The sequence below is a fragment of the Sinocyclocheilus grahami genome, unplaced genomic scaffold (genome assembly GCF_001515645.1).
Source record: "Sinocyclocheilus grahami isolate Dianchi unplaced genomic scaffold, SAMN03320097.WGS_v1.1 scaffold865.1, whole genome shotgun sequence".
Classification (NCBI taxonomy): Eukaryota; Metazoa; Chordata; class Actinopteri; order Cypriniformes; family Cyprinidae; genus Sinocyclocheilus; species Sinocyclocheilus grahami.
The window spans coordinates 130,175-148,375 of record NW_015506044.1 but is presented as its reverse complement, the minus strand read 5'-3'; the positions used below and the strand labels follow the sequence as shown (position 1 = coordinate 148,375).

Here is an 18,201-nt window from a genome sequence, read left to right as displayed (position 1 = left end):
CTTACAAAAAAACACGCAAAAATCGCGGTTGCTGCGGTTCTTGCATTCCTCTGCGGTTTGCTTGTTAATAGTGCGATATTGCGGTTATCACGACAGCCCTAGTATGACCCCTTTAATTATAAAGTGTGTAATATCTGCTCCGCTTGTTTAATGCATAAAGAATAAAAATAACTAATAATTTAGTTGATAATGATTTAGTTTACATACAGTAATAATAATAGTTGTTTAAATCAGGTTTTCTAAACATTCTCCTGCACTACAACGAACTGCTCGTTTGGACTACAGCGTTTGTTTCCCGGGCTTTGTGATGTCACAAAGCGGCTCATTAGAATATCATTACAAATAATTCCCGCCTACAGAAATTCGAATGGTTGGGGGCTGGGGAGGGGCGAGGTCGTGATTAGAACACTCGATTGAGTGAGCGCATGAGACGAGACGACGAATCCGAAGTGAAGTAAACTTCAACGGATTTCCCCTGCTCAGGGAGTAGGGAGCAATGGACACTGTGTAGGGACCATGTCAATCGGAACACCGTTCATGCACGGAGCTCACGTCTAACGAGATGATCTGGATCAGGTGTGTTAACAAAGAGAGACATGCAAAACATGCAGAGCGGGGGTACGCGAGGACTGGGATTGAGAACCGCTGGTCTAGAACAATCCTTACAAGTACAACACGACATAGATGGGCACCGCAGACAGATGCCGAACGCGGTATGCCTACACTCAGAAAATAATGTATTTGAATTTTAAAGATGTGGCGCGACACTGCGCTTCTCGTCCGGTGCACGACTGCCTGAAACGCTGTTTTTTCACCTCCATGCCCAAACTTCTTTGTTTGGGCTTCCGAAAGCGGATGATGTCCGGAAACAGTGGTTGCAAATGGAGCAAGGGGCGTGGCAGTACTGAAACACCGTCTAAGCTGTTCACCAATCACAACGCACTGGGAAAGCTAACCAATCACAACACATTTTGTTTTTCGGAAGGCGGACCTTCATCAAAGCCGGAACTAATTGAGCCGTTTGTGCCAGCCTGGGGAGAGAGGTATTTTAATAATGTAAATTATGTGAAAAATAATGCGTTTTTCGAACCACCAAGCATGAGAGCATGTTCTAGTCCACCCCCAAAACAAAATCAAGACTTTGTAAAAGAGCATAATAGGACCCCTTTAACCACCCAAACTCACTGAGCAATGTTTTGATAGCACGCTTTCTGAGGACATTAGGCTGGGATTCGAAAATGTGTTTTTACTTTAAACAATGGCTTTCTGGGTATAAAGCGATTTTTGTAGTATTTAGAAATAATTGTCTAAGTCATCCACTTCCTGCCTACAGTTCAGCTCAATTAGTATTTCTAACAAAGATTATGTAAAATGGCTTAGGTTGCAGCCTGTGACCGGTCGGTGTGTTTGAGCTGATGGAGATTAGATGACAGCTCTGGGATCTGACTAAAAAGGCAAACTGACGCGAGCCCTGGAACAATGAACGCTCAGAGCGATGCCTGTAGCTAAAGCTGCATCACACAGTTTAACATCCTGCTCTGCTGACACCCTGGAGGACTATATGGGTCATAGTGATGCTATGGGGAAATGCGAGCACGTTCGCGCAGTTGTTGAGCACACCTGGCAGCTGGAGGCTCCGTTTTGCTCTAATCTACCCAATAAAAAAAATAGCCCTCAGGATGCATTCTTACAGTAGGCTACAGATTACTCCACTCTGTTGCAGTTATTAGTGCATCAAAACAATACATTGCCTTAATGAAAGTTATGAACATGTTTATAAATGCAAGCATGTGTTTCAGTATTATGATGTATGGTTCAGTTACATATGTGACCCTTTTTTCGAAATTGAGATTAATACACCATCTGGAAGCTGAATAAATACGTTTTCCATTGATGTATGGTTTGTTAGGATAGGACAATATTTGGCCGAGATACAACTATTTGAAAATCTGGAGGGTGCAAAAAAAATCTAAATATTGAGAAAATTGCCTTTAAAGCTGTCCAAATGAAGTCCTTAGCAATGCATATTACTAATCAAAAATTAAGTTTTGATATATTTATGGTAGGACATATACAAAATATCTACATTGATCTTTACTAAAAATAAACTTACTTACTCAACAAATTGATCTCCTCCACTGGATGAAGCGGCGTGTCGCATCTGGTTCTTTTTCTGATGTAAATTCTGGCTTATTCCTCTCAGTGAGCACGTTTACATGCACACCAGTAAGCTGATAACTCACAAATATCAGCTTATTAAAATAACCAGTTTTCCCCGTTTCCATGCACATCAGTAACCTGACAACACAAGTAAGCTGCGTTTACATGACTTTATTAATAAATCAGGTTATTTCCCTTTAGTGACGTCAAAATATAATCATTTGCGTATCTGACTCCGATTATTCCATATGTTTGTCAATTGTGACGTTAAATAAAGCTTGCAACATGTCAGCGCGAAATTTACAGCTCATATTATCCTCTCATGCAGTTAATATAGCAGCGTTTTGATTGAACCGCTTCTACTTCTGCTGCACGAGATGAGAACACTTTAATCATTTTCTGAGTCATGAACAAGCTTTTATGATATATTTCCTTCTTTCTTTACTGCAAAACTTTTGCTCTGTCTAGATGCGCTTAAATCTGCACTAACGATGCGTTCCTGTCACGTATCACACATGCACACTTCAATAAACCGACAGAAAGCGGGTTATTGCGTTTACATGCCATGCAAAATCGGGGTAAGAGGCAAAAAACTACCTGTGTCGAACAGTTTATGCTTACACCGTTTATGACCTTACTCCAATGAAAGAAAACGGATTACCGCGTTTACATGACCACGTGCGTTTTCGGTTTGTTATGCATAATCGGTTTAAGAACGTGCATGTAAACGCGCTCACTGTGTTGTCTTCTGAGGTATATTCTGGTTTCTTCCCGTCAGCACATCTTCTTCCAGAAACGAACAGTAGCAGCGATGAACTTGACTATCCTCACACTTTATTTACGATGGGCATTGTCGTTTACATGTGTGCGCATCTCACATGGATATTTACATATGAAGGGTGCGAGCGGCACGTGTGCGGGCCGGGATCACATTAGAGATTATGAGTTTAGACGGGAAAGACTGAACATTGTGTTGGTTTCATATGGATTACTTTATCACAGAATATTTGTTTTCGATATGTCTTCATTTAAAAACACTCCAGGCTTTCTATAGCTGTATCTCTCATGTCTGTGTGCCGAGTATTCACTGAGTTTCAGTTCATTTTAGTGACGCGTTTCAGATGGATATTCGTGGAGACAGAGAAGACGGAGAACGCACCCTGTATGTTTTCTTTATAAATATAGTGTATAGTTCTCTTTGTACTCATGTTGGTTTCAGGTGATTTATTTATTTATTTTGTTAATGTGGTGTAAACAATGAAGTAAACAGAATTCTATTTTTCTTACACCCTTTATATTTTATTAATATATTAATAAATAGCATTGTTTTTGGGGCATTAGCATTGTTTTTTTTTAAAACCTGAACTAAACTTGTCATTCATATAATCTTATATATATATATATATATATATAAAAAACTTGATGCACAGTTATGACTATCTTATCATCAATATTTATTAGTAGAGAAAATAAAATATTTAAATGTGTAAAATGTGTGATATATATCTGAAGTATTATGTAATATATATACTTTTTACTTTATATTTATGTACTTTTTTAACCCTTGTGTGGTGTTCATATTTGTGTTACTCAGCCAGTGTTCGTGTTTCTGGTGGACCCTCTGCAGTTTTGTTACATCACATTTATGAATTAAAGTGCTACAACCTTGTGCGGGAATGGCAGGGGCACAAACACAAAACACACTTACACTCACACTCTTACAGACTCTCTCTCACTCATACTTGATGCACAGTTATGACTATCTTATCATCAATATTTATTAGTAGAGAAAATAAAATATTTAAATGTGTAAAATGTGTGATATATATCTGAAGTATTATGTAATATATATACTTTTTACTTTATATTTATGTACTTTTTTAACCCTTGTGTGGTGTTCATATTTGTGTTACTCAGCCAGTGTTCGTGTTTCTGGTGGACCCTCTGCAGTTTTGTTACATCACATTTATGAATTAAGTGCTACAACCTTGTGCGGGAATGGCAGGGGCACAAACACAAAACACACTTACACTCACACTCTTACAGACTCTCTCTCACTCACACACACACATACACACACACACACACACAAACACAAACATACACACACACACACATAAATACACATACTAATAGCAGGCCCAGACAATAGGAGAACAGAGTGAAGGTACACAGGACCTAAAATTTCCACTCTTTTATTAGCCCTGGGTCCAATGGACCGGAACATCCTGTATGTAATATAAATGTGTAGGGGGTTTTACAGTGAGTGGTCATTGAACATTTTTTCTGATAAATGTTCTTCACAGAAAATGAGCCAAGGCCAATGAGTCTGAGTTTGAAAAAATAATTAATAGCATCATTTTTCTTTTGATATAAATTGAAAACGGGTCCCACAGACCCAAACACCATGCAAGGGTTAATACTTAAGGTCTAAATTTAAAGTTTTTCTTAAGAATATTTTTTTATTTTTCAGTTAGAGGCTTTTTTTTCTTTACTGTGATATCAGGGCAGTTTTGTCACCATGACATTTTCCTCCAAAATATGAAATTACATTTTAATACAGAAATAGAAAACATGCTCATCAAAGAAGGGGGAGTATTCAAATCACTGAATGTGTGAAGTGTGTTTTTGAATCAATTAATAGATAGCGTCACGTCATTGACCTGCTTACAGCTGAAAGCAGAGTTGATAGCTTCCATCTGTAACCTCCGACCTGTGAAATAAGTTATTTTTAGCTGCTCTATTGATTGTGATTTTGATAGGTCTGTAAAGCGTTTATTAGCTACCATTCTTATGATTGGTGCATGAGACATGGTGTCTCTGGTGGCCCATGCTGCACAGAATTCCCTCACTTATCACCTGCGCTGTCCTAGTTTGCTTTTACACCACAGTAAACAGCTTTTAAAGGTTTTTATTTTCTGTTAAACTGGAAATTGAGATTTAGCAATCTGTTTGGCACTCAAACATTTGAAGCTGCCAAGCTCCAGCGTTCAGTTTGTATAACAATACTCTGGGTTAACGTGAGCGTTGTTCCTTTTCTGCATTTTAGGTTGACGGGGTTTCAACTGCCCGCCCCTATAGTCAGCACAGGACCCAGACTCACACTATGGCTGCTGTCAGACTATGCCGTAAGTGGCCAGGGCTTCAAAGCCGTGTACGAAGGTAAGAGTCATTAATTCATTTTTTATTTTTTTGTCTCAAGTCAGTTCACTAACGTGAACATGTTCAAACTCTCATTTCTGGGAAACCCTGTAATTATGTAAAGTGGACTTTACACTAGCATGCGTGGTGTAAATGTAGACTTTTATCTCATTTTATAGGCTAATTGCATTAATATGCACGGCCAATTTAAAGACTGAGAATCTGTGCACAGATTTCCTCTTGGTTCCGTGCTGGCTTCTCGTCATATTTCTTTTGATGTGAGTGCTTTATGACCCAAAAAGCAGCAATATTAATGCTCGCTTCAGAGAAGCAGCAAGGAGAATGAATCTACGCTAATTAGATTAATGATCTAATTGAGATTGTGCACTGATGGCAGGTGAATCAAATCTTCTGGGTTCATCTAGTTCTGCACAGTATAAATGGAAAATAATGTCTGATTCAGATGGTGATCATGAACTTGGTCTATATGCATTAGGTTTTATGTTTTCATATGAAGTGTTTCTTTGCATTCATTAGTTTTATCTTATGCTGAATATGGTGGGTTGCCGACCTGGTTTGTTCAATGTGTTTGTTATGCAAAATGGGATAAAACAGTTCTAGTTTATAGATGATGTCTAAAGTGGGGCTGCGCATTTAGTTCAAGTAGTTCACATTTAGAAAAAACAATATCTTGGATTTCTTGGATCGCTTGGTGTGATATGCTCACCGATTCATTCGCTTTTATTATGAGATTTACGAAGTTCTGGCAGGGTCTGAAATTGAGTCACAGTTTTGCAGTGACTGATTGTACAATTTGGCAAGCAACAGTTGGAAAAAACGTCAAACTACTGCTTTATGTTGTAACAAAAAAATATAACAAGCTCCCGGAGCAGGTGAAGAGGACAGGAGCATCCAGAGCCCTGAGCGATGACCTACACCACTATGGAGAAACCTTATCTCATCCATACGTTTCGGACTAATTCAGTCTGGCACTATAATTATGTGCCACTTCTTGTCACATGACCTTCTGCGGGTCTGCTGAAACGGTGTACAGGAGCAGAATTAAAGGGTGATGTATGTAGCACATGCCCCTGGTCTGACTTTCAGTAAAGACAGCAGAATAATGAGAAGCCCAGAGCTCTTATCAATAGCCCACGGCTGAATAGCGATTTCCTTTATGACTGTCCTTCACAGAAATGTGAAGCCAAGCTCATCAAGAACATCAGCATACCCAATCAACAATTTATTTTATCCTAATGATACTCTGTCCCTGTATAGTATGGAATCGTAAAGAAGAGTTTTACACTGTACAGTGGGGAAAATATTTATTTGATCCCCTGCTGATTTTAAATCAGGTGTGTGTGCGCGTGTGCGCTCTGAATCTTGGTGGTCATATTATACAACCCAAGCTAGTTTGAGTCTGGCTTGTATGATTTTTCTGACCATTTATTTTTCTTTATATTACTTCTGCAATTCAATGAATAACTTTTTATTTATTAAATAGTTATTAAAGCTATTAATTTTGCCGATTTTTTTAATTTATTCATTTATTTCAAACATTATAAAAAAAAATCCATGCTTTATGCAAAGATTAATGCACAGTCAGGCAGTCATTATTCCAGAATAAATCTCTGGATGGATTTATTTTGCAATGACGATGGGATAACTGACCATTATTCAGCTTATTGTTTAATGAGTACTAATGGATAAATAAAGAAATGGATATAAAATACTAATCTGACTTTATACATTATTTTATTAGGGCATTCTTGTCGCTTAAATGCACCATAAGTCCATTTGGATAAAAGCATCTACCAAATGCAACAATGTAAATCAGTTACATTTGCACAAATGTAAATCTATTTGAGAAATAGATGGGAAAGTTATACAACAGACATGAAATCAGTTGCCTGGGACAACAAGCCCTTTGATGTATTTTTGTTCTGTTTTATTATATATTCTCATACAGCTCATTAGTTGTTGCACTTTACAATGGATGCACCATTCCCTCAAAGCAAGGCATCTAGTGACCTCAGTGTGTCTATGTTTTAGTGTATACTAGGGCCTAAGTTTGAGATTCTCCTCCTCCAAAAATGAAAAACACTAAAAACACTAATTTCAGCCATGCTCTCCGCTCATTTTGAGGGGGTGGAGTTGAGAGGGAAGGATAATGGTTATAAATGATGGCTCTGCGTCTTCATTTTGCATCTGGATTCTTCCTCTTTATCCTCTCGGAAAAAAAGCCCCCTGGCGTGATGGTGAAACATTAGGGGCATTATAAGCAGTGCTATCAATTAACGCTCTCAATCAAGCCCCAATGCAGCTGCCACTCTCCCGTTAAGGGAGCCACCCGTTTCACAAGCCCTGCGTTTTCTTCTCTGCTAGCTTCTGGCGAGAACCCATCTTGAACTAAAGCAAGAGCAATCTCGCTCCGTAATGAAAGTCTGTATGACAGAGAGAAACAATCTTAATCACAGCTGGCTGAATAGATGGCACCAAATAAAAAAAAAAGAGGAGTAAAAAAACTGAATGAACCACTTGCGGTTTATTTAATATGTTTCATATGTGGGCTAGAAAGGTTTATATGTACATTTTTGTTAATGGACATTATATATCATATTAATATTGAAAAAAAATCCCTATGTTTTTCATGCTGTATTCACTTTGAATTAGATTATTTTCCCCACTGTAACATAATTTCAACCAAGCATCTAATGTTATCAAGTATATTTAAAATGTTTCATGCAAAAATATGCATGTTTTCCACTGTCTTTATTGAATGAATGCAAGGATGAATATTTTTTTTGATAATTTTATTAATATGACTGAATATAACAGTTTATAGTTATATACGACAATATTTTAAAAAAGCAGTTAGTGACTTGTATGACTGACTTTGAATATTTTTGAGTGATGTCAGTGAATCATTGAGTCAGAGTGATTTTTGAACTGATTCACTGAAGTGCATAGTTTGAATTAATTCATGGAGATTCGTTTTATCTTAAAATCATAAAAGCGATATGCATGATGTTGCTTTTTTAGCACCAGCAAAGGAAATGATCACAAATTAACTTTTAACATGTGAAATGGACTCAAACAACTGTGCAAGTATTTCATCTCAGCATGAGTCTGATTGCTTCTCTATAATACTTTGTTTTTATGCATTTCTGTATCAAGATCTACATCCGACTGAAGACTTCCAGGAATATGAATGGTGTGTTTTAACCTGATTAACTGAAACAATATATGAGAGAACAAAGGAGAAATAATGTTAAGATAAAATACAGACATGAAAGGGTATAAAATGTACTGCTGAAAAAGAAGCATAACCAGAATTGTGGTCTTTTTTTTTCTATCTCTTACAAGTTTGGACTTTTACATATGAGTCTGTCACAAACCAATGATTCAAGCAACCTTTGAATAATTCTGAAGTTTTCCTTGAGATCTTTTGATTAAACAGCAACATTTTTAATCAGCATTGCCACTAATGCGAATGTCTAATCAGCAGTGCAGTTTACATTGACCATTATAACAACTTCCTTGGGAATAAAGCTGAACATTGCAGAGGTAAGCAGCGGTTTGTGTTGAGAGAGGTGTTTTGGGAGGAATATAGTGCACCGTTCTTTCGTTTTGGTCACAGCCAAGCAAGTCCATGTAATTTAATGTTTAGCACGATACACCACTAATTAATAGCATTATTCTGAAAGTCACTGTGAATAGACCACTTAACTGAAATGCATCACTATGATGAATGTACTCACCGGTGTTCGCTGCCGGAGATGGTAAAGGAGCAGGCTTGCGCTTTAAATCCTGCGAACACACACAGACAAACACATTTCACAATGATATACACCTGCGCACAGATGCGCACGCACTCTCAATTTCTCATCAAGCTCCATATCTAATCATAATTCAGGCTCGATTCCTCCTCACCTTCCTGACAGGACTGAGATCATATCCTCCATGAGAGAGTTTAACAGGGGCTTACGTTGAAAGAGCCGTTTCAGCACTCTTCCCACCAACGCGCACACACACACACCTCTGCAGGCGGGAGTGGACTTGTTAAAGAAACCCCCTGCTTTTCTAATCGATATTTTTGCTGATTCAGAGAGAGTGTGGCCGCTCCTTGTTGTCATCTAAAAGCACATGTAGCACCGCCGTAGCTCTCTTAAGTGGAGTGGTGAGCGGTGTGAGATTAAATATATATAGGAGCTGATGGGAGCGCGGGATTTTGATCATCGTATCGAGTAATCAGATAAACATGTTCTCCTTATCTAGAAACCTGCAGTTTGGTACATTAACCCACACTTATTTAATATATTAGGCAATGAAGAGCACAACATAAGTTTCAGGTACATAGCCTGGTGTTTCTGTTTGCTAGTTGTTGCCTGCTCTCACTTGGTTTTAAATTAAATTACAATTTTATTTAATTTTTCTAAATAGTGACTGCTGGACTATGCAATTGAACAGTGTACTAGTTTCTGGCCGCTCCTTGTTGTCATCTAAAAGCACATGTAGCACCGCCGTAGCTCTCTTAAGTGGAGTGGTGAGCGGTGTGAGATTAAATATATATAGGAGCTGATGGGAGCGCGGGATTTTGATCATCGTATCGATTAATCAGATAAACATGTTCTCCTTATCTAGAAACCTGCAGTTTGGTACATTAACCCACACTTATTTAATATATTAGGCAATGAAGAGCACAACATAAGTTTCAGGTACATAGCCTGGTGTTTCTGTTTGCTAGTTGTTGCCTGCTCTCACTTGGTTTTAAATTAAATTACAATTTTATTTATTTTTTCTAAATAGTGACTGCTGGACTATGCAATTGAACAGTGTACTAGTTTCTTTTTTTTCACATCTATCTGTCTGTCGTTCTGTTGGTCGGACTGTCCGTTAATTGGTCGGTCTGTCGTTCAGTGTTCTGTCCACACACTGGGTTCTGGCTGCACTATGGTCCAAGTGCAAGTCTCACAGGCCACACGCATATCATTTACATATTACGTCACCGATACAAACCAACCAGATTAATAATATTATAGCCTAAATATTATGATATCTAATCGATTACATTCATTGCAGTAAATAAAAAATAATTCTACTCACCTTTAATAAAACAGCTGATGCTGTCAGGAGCTGACACATTTTGTGAAATTCGGCTCGAAAGGAGTAACAGCACAATGAAGTTGCGATTGTAACTTGCAGTCTGTAAGATGCGCACGGAAGCGTGACTTAACGCGTGACATTTCAGAAAATGTGCGTTCACAAATGTAGCCTATGTTGATCCAAATATGGAAATCACTTTCGAATTGAATAATCTGAGGTTCTCTCCAGAGATGTTTTGCCACATTTCTGCAATTAAGGATGATTGCTGCGTGGTATAGGTGTTTCCTTTTGCCTGAACATCTTCAAGTGAGTGGTGGGGCAAACAGAAAGTCCAGCACTCTCCTACCTTCACTGCTGATACTGCGACTATTCTTGTTTGTATGTGTTCCTTCGCTGGCATTTTCCACATTTTGTTTTTCTCCCTTAAAAACAAATTTGTCCATGCTGATGCTCAATTTTAATGAACTAATGGCTGCTGATGACTATTTGAATTTAATTTTGCTAAAGTGCGTGCTTGTGTTCGTTAAATGTGTAACGTTATAAGCAAGTCTGCTCATGTCTAAAAATAATATATGAAAAACAAAATTATTTTACATAACAAAAACATAGCTTATATTTGTTTAGTACATTTTAAAATTAATGTAAAAACTAAAATTAATTGTAAAACTGAAAGTTATTTTTTAAATTGTGTTCAGCATGGTGGGCCGCATTTGTATTCATGACGGGCCGCATGCGGCCTGCGGGCCACAGGTTGAGAACCACTGGTCTACACTATTAAAGGGGTCTTATTATGCTTTTTCACTTTTTCAACTTTAGTTAGTCTGTAATGTTGCTGTTTTAGCATAAAAAAGATCTGCGAAGTTACAAAGCTCAAAGTCCAATTCAAAAGGAGATATTTTATTTGACAGGAATCACTTTACAAAAACTACAACGAACGACTTGTTTGGACTACAACACATATTTTCCGGGATTTGTGATATCACAAATATTTTGTATTTCAGAAGGCGGCCCTTCATTTGATACAGGAACTATTCGAGCCGTTCATGCAAGACTGGGAAGAGAGGTGTTGTATTCTACATGTTGTATGTTGTATAACGTTGCATTCGAATTTTAGGTGTGCATTAAGGAGGCAGCCTTATCAGTGGCACACGAGATGGGATGACGATGTGTCATTGCATTTTAATGTTTTTGTTAGCCTATCCAGTTGAAGCCACTAGATATGGCGCCGCTGCGTTGTTAACTACAAATATTGCGGGAAAAGACAACATCAATGCGGAGAAGATCTTGTTTACGTCAAAACTGAAACCAAGCCGTTCACACAGAACGCATATTTCGTGCATTTTCTAGACGGACATCTATCACCATTGCACTCGCGTCTTGCACAAAAGAGCCGCATGTTTAGAAAGCCATGTAAAATTAATGCAAGTTCAACTTTGAAAAAACATATATCGAGACTTTATGGTGGGTTTTTTCCCCATCCCACTGCATCTCGTGTTTTTAAATGAAAAATGTACTCTGTGTGATTGGCTTTTGGCCCTTTTTATTAAACTATGCATACATACATGATCAGGGCTCCAGACTGCGACCAAATGTTTTTTGCCTGTGCGACTAAATTTTGTGAGCGGCCGCACTGGTGCGACCACCGCATTGTTTAACTCATAAGTGCTGCCATTTCTGTTGCATATGTGAAACATCAAATGGCAAACGAAACTGCACTACTCGTTGAACTGTGCAGCACTCCGAGTGTAAGGCCTGGTTTATACTCGCCACATAAGCAGGAGCGCGAAGGTGTGTGCAGCAAAAATGACACGCATATTGAGGAAACAATGGATGGTTTTCATGCTAAAGTAAAGTAAAAGACTGCTTCTTAAACCAAAGGTGAACATATGTTGGTATTCTTGTGGGGAAAAAAAACATGCAAACACTGTCACCGACAGCAAGTTTAGTTTTACTTTTCTCTTTGTTTTCATTTGCGTTATCTTTGCTGTTTACCTCACGATATGCTGTGGAGGCTTACTTTTATTTCTTTTTTATTTGATTCCTCAGTTTGCTAAACGTTCTGTAATTTATTAGTATGTATATAATACAGCATGTGGTGTATGCCATGCCTTATCTTATTCATTTTTGTTAATAAACGTTTTGTAAGCTGGTCATTGTATCTTATTGTTTTATTGTTGTTGTGCTTCTTAATTAAGAATAACAATGAATCCATATTTTGTTTTAGTCTTAAAAAGTGAAAGGTATAGATGTAAGCAAAACAGACAATTATCTTTTCTTGTAAAACTTGACAAGATCGCAAATTCAAAAGCGAAAGCATCCGAAGCCCGCGGCTTATAACATAGCAAAAGAGGAACTCCCGTTCACAAAATTCAAATCCCAAGTAATAGCCTACTACTAATGAAAAGAACAGGTTGAACTTTAACCTCTTTCGTTTCCATATAACTATGATAAAAGTTCATCAGCATGCATTGATTAATCCCAAGTTGTAGCAAATAAAACAAAAAAAAATTGCAACCAAATCATGTGCTCGTGCGACCAACTGAGAAAGTTAGTCGCAAAAGAGCGACCAGTGGGAAGAATGAGTCTAGAGCCCTGATGATGCTGTTTTGATTAAGCAACTTAATTATAATTAGTTTAAAAACATTATTTTTAACATTATGAACTTTTTTTTCACAGAAACGTGCATTAGTAGTATTTTGCTCGATGCGCCCTCTTGTTGCCTCAGGAGAGAAGCCAAAAACTTTTCTTCACCCTAACTGAAATTATGCATTTTAAATTTGAATATAATTCGAATTTTGATAATATTTAAGTTAAAAGTTCGAATTTAGTTTTTCTGTCATTTTGACAGCCCTACATCTGTCGTTCTGTCTCTGTCATTCTTAGGTTCTGTTTGTCTCTCTGTCCATCTATCAGTAATTGAACGTTGTAGTAGTTTCTCTTTTTCACATCTATCTGTCTGTCATTCTGTTGGTTGGTCTGTCGTTCGGTGTTTAGTAGGGATGTAACGATTAATCGATTAAAATATGTGACGATTCAAATCGGTTGAGATGCTAAACAAATCGCGATTCATTTAGGAGTAGTTTATGAATCCATGTCTGAGGGGAACTTGCTGTCTTTAGAAAAGTTCAGATCTAGGGGTCTACAGTGCGACTATTTCAGTTGCATTTGCGACTGAAAACTACTGCGTGCGACTATGACATTTTTAGGAGCACCAGTGCGACTGACCAGATCATCATCATACTTGTGATTGTGATCGCTCAGGGGAGCTTCAACGCTTTCACAGTGATAATAAGTTAATTTTAAGTTACTTACATTGTCTGACTATAACACTATTGTCTGATTTTGCTCTATTTCGTCGTCGAAAATAGTTTAAAACAAAGACACAGCTCAGCCACTGCTCATCTCCATTCAAACACAGCGGTGTTTCGTTTATGAATGAACGTGCGTTTCTGAACGAATCTAGTTATTCAGTGATTCATGATTACCCATTCATAAATACAGCCACTTGATTAATTCCTGAATGAATCAGCTGTTCGAACGAATCAATTGAATGAATGATTCAGTGATAAATATAAGACTTGCCGCCACCTGCTGGCAGTTTTAGTTTCAGTTTTAAAGTATCTTTTCAGTTATTTAAATAATTTAATATTTCTATATTCAAAATTTTATATTTAAAACATTAATATCATCATGAATTTATGGATTTAATTGCACTCATTCCACGTCTGAGCCTCATTAAATGTCTGAAAGTACACCAGCCCACTTTTGTGTTCTTCTGTGCCACCTCTACAAGTTAATTTTGTTAATACTGATTTCATTTGATTGGTAACTTATATTTCTTATTCTACTTGTTCTTATTCTGTCGTTTTAATAAAAAAAAATTAAAAGCTTTTAAATAATTTTTTTTTAAAGAATTTGACAGAAGATGACATACTTTTAATAAAGTTAGAGGAGTTTCATGCAGATATTTTTTATGTATAGTTTCACAAAACTGAAGTCAAACCATTCTGTTTTTGCTTCAAATTTCGAAATTATACAATCCAGTTTAGATTAAAAACTGCTCATGTTGCATGTATGCAGCATCTTTGTTTGGATCATGATTCATTTTAATCTCTAATTTTAAATGGAAAAAGCACAGACAAAGCCTTAGTTTTGTTTTAAAATTTCAATTTAGTTTTGTTATTTACATTTACATTATATTTAAATTGTTATTGAGCATACACTTTTATCCAAAGCAACTTACAAATGAGGAAAATAAAAGCAATCAAAACCAACAAAAGAGCAGTAATATGCAAGTGCTATATTAGTATATTATTATAGTGTTATATTTCAATTTCACAAAAAAATGTGCAGCATTTTGTCCAAGCAATAATAAAAGGACACATTTAATTTATAATTTGTCTTAAATCTCATTTTGTAAAAAAAAAAATCGTGAATCGAATCGAATCGTGAGTTGAGTGAATCGTTACATCCCTAGTGTTTAGTGTTACCTTCTGTCTGTCTATCATTCTGCCTGTTGTTCTGTCTGTCTATCCTTGTATGGTTCTGTCTGTTGTTCTGTGAATCTATAGTTCTGTCTTTGTCATTCTTAGGTTTTGTCTGTCATTCTGTCTGTCTACTGTTCTGTATCTCATTCTTGCCCATAATTTGTTCTTTCTCTGTCATTCTGGGTTCTGTTCATCTGTCCTTCTGTCTCTGTCATTCTTGGGTTCTGTTTGTCATTATGTACATCTATCAGTCTCTCTCGGTCATAGGTTCAGTTTGTTGTTCTGTCAGTCATTCTGTCTGCTGTTCTGTCTTTTTCTATTTGTCTATCATGCTTGGGTCCTGTCTGTTGTTCCGTCTATTGTTCTGTCTGTCTATCATTCTATCGCTCTATCTGAAGTGGGATGATATAGTAACTTAATTATTATTGCGAAATAAACCTGATCCGGGGTTGATTTTGCAGTAACGACCATCAGACTCTGCAGTATTGCTTAAATATAATATTGACTGTTCATGTTGACACATAACCTGTAATCAGAGCAGTGACCTAGTAGTTAAAATCATGCATGCTGACACATTGAATGATCCGAATCCCCTGTCGTCTTCCCATCATTTCTTCCCTTCTCTTTCTGTATCTCTGTCCCCATGTGTCAAAGTGGAAAAATACAAATGTTATTTTTAGGTAGTTACCATTCTTGTATATTTTGCTCCACAAAAAGCAGTACTGGTGAGTGGGCGCGTGATGAGCTTCACAGGCGTAGGCGTGATACTGAGGCATTCTGATGTCACTGTCAGTGTTTGCCCCATGCTTACGTACCCTACGATGAGTGTGCTTTTCATAAGCGTGACAGAAACACAATTAAGCGCTCCTTTTGTGCTCTTCAACTCAAACAAATGGCTTTAGAAACTGATCCGCTCCCACTCAGGGACTGTGTCATGCTGTTGTCGCTGAGCCAGTCATTAAAACCTTTACCCCAATAATCAGTGAGCAGATGTCATTTTTGAGAGGCCTCTGAAACGTTGGTAATGGAACGGAGGCAGACTCTCCACCTATTCCTCATTCTTCATCATCTGCTCAGCTAATTCATGTGCTCTGTCTCTCTCAGAGCTGTTTATATTTTTGTTTATTCTCATTCAAATGGTTTGTTCCGCATGACTGACAGCAAGATAACAAATGAGTTTATGCGTATTTAATTTTGAATCTACCAAATATTAAAATGAAATGGCATGGACTTGAGGTGGGTTTTACTGTTGTTGGGTAAATACATTCTGTATCCCATGAGTTTCACAGTGACTGTTGTCTTCTGAGAGCATGACTCTGATGTTGCCTGTGGATCTCTGTTACTGATATGTATCCTCATAGGGTCATAGAGAAGCATGCTTTCCAGATAAACCCTAAGTGACTGACTGTGTTTGTGGGGCTCAGTAGTGCTCTGTCTGAGGACACAAAGTGGGCTGAGCGGCTTCAGAAATCCATTACATAAAAATGTAATTAAAGTGATAAAATTTAATCTGTATTAAAGTTATCTATCTATCCGTCTATCCATCGTTCTATCTATCTATATATCTATCGTTCTGTCGTTATATCATTCTATCTATCGTTCTATTGTTCTATTTATCGTTCTGTCATTCTGTCTATCGTTCTGTCTATAATTCTGTCTATCTGTCATTCTGCCTATTGTTCTATCTGTTGTTCTGTCTATCATTCTGTCTGTCTGTTGTTCTATCTATCGTTCTATCTATATCTATCTGTCTGTCTATCTGTCTATCATTCTCTGTCTTTCTGTCTGTCTGTAAAAAGTAAGAATGGATGTTTAATTATTTCTTTCCATCAACAATGAGTAAAAGTTATTATCAGCTGGAAAACTATTTTGATGGCCTGTGATGAGTTCTGTATCTTCTGAAGTGCACGGTCCTCTGATATCCAAAGTACCAAAATGCCTCTACCTAAATAAACAAAGCACATAATGACACAGTCTACATTTTGGCTCTTCACTTTTGGTCCCCATGGCAACACTTTGAAATGTTTGAATGCTTGGACATCTTCTGTCTCTCTCCTTGCAATTTCCATTTTGAAAATTAATGAATGCAAACATGAAGCAGACAACTTTCGTCTCCCTTTCTGTTGAGTTGAATTTCTTCCCATCTGTTCTTTTATTTTCTTTTCTTTGCTCCATTGCCTAAATTGTTGCACTGTTGATATTCAAATTACAGACACTTTATTACACTTTTTCGGAATTATATGCAGTGTTTTATAAAATGACCCATTAAAGGAGTATCCAGAATAATTCCCTCATTTACTCGCCCTCATGTTGTTCCAACCCCATAAGACTTTCTTTATTCAGTATAAAATAAATGAGAAATCATTCTGAAATGGATAGTTCACACAAAAAAATTTAATTGTATCATTATTTTCTCATCTTCATGTTATTCCAAACCTATATCACTTTTGTTCTTCTGTGCTACATAAAATAACAGATTTTTAAATGATATATTCCACAGATGAAAGTTAGTCTTACAGGTTTGGAATGACATACGTGTGAGAAAATTATGACAATTATAAAAATTTTTCTCACTTTTATTGTATGGAAAACAGCAGTTTGGACATTGTGTTAAGTATCTCCTCTTGTGGTCTACCAAAGAAAGAAAGTCATACAGGTTTTGAAACACACAAGTGTGAGTGAATTGTGGAATTTTTGTGATAAAGTGCTTCTTTAAATATGCCTCTATTCAGAACCACTTCTAATCATGAAGTTCTAGGCATCACAGGCTCAGTGGTCCTTCATAAACCCCTTCACTGTTAACAGAGGTGTATGAGCAGCTCGGGTGAGGAAGATCAAAACCCAGTCAAGCATGAAGAAAAGGGCTGTAATTGAAAAGCGAAACACACACCTTTAAATGAAAGTGTTTGCCAAATGAAACCATAAAGATAAGACCTTAGCTATGCTTTGGATCCTTTCCCAGCCTCTAAATGTTCCCTTTTCACATGAGACCAACTGCTAAGCTTCCTTTTGGCATTACAGGTGTGTCTTTCTGTGGTGTGTGTTTGTGTGAGGTCCGAAACAGGAAGGTAAATGAGCTTCCACAAGAAAAATGAGCATCTATGAGAACATAATCGCAGCATGCATTTGGGAACTCTAAAGATTAGCAGTAGATTTGCTTCTTTCAATTATTGGTGCACCTTTGTGGTGTAGTGTTCTTTACTCCGTGAGGAAGAACGCATGAATGGCATCGTAATTTATACATGTCCAAACACAAGGCCAGTTATTGTAAATATGGTTTGATGTTATATACACAAATATATATATA

General features: G+C 37.2%; 1 protein-coding gene across 1 annotated transcript in view; it reads left to right on the top strand.

The window, feature by feature from the left end:
• LOC107563274 (CUB and sushi domain-containing protein 2-like) overlaps positions 1–18,201 on the top strand; it is a 209,651-nt gene that overhangs the window by 70,989 nt on the left and 120,461 nt on the right. The window contains exon 3 of the mRNA XM_016248094.1: positions 5,210–5,322. Coding sequence (XP_016103580.1) covers positions 5,210–5,322 — 113 coding nt within the window. The remainder of the gene's footprint in view (positions 1–5,209; positions 5,323–18,201) is intronic.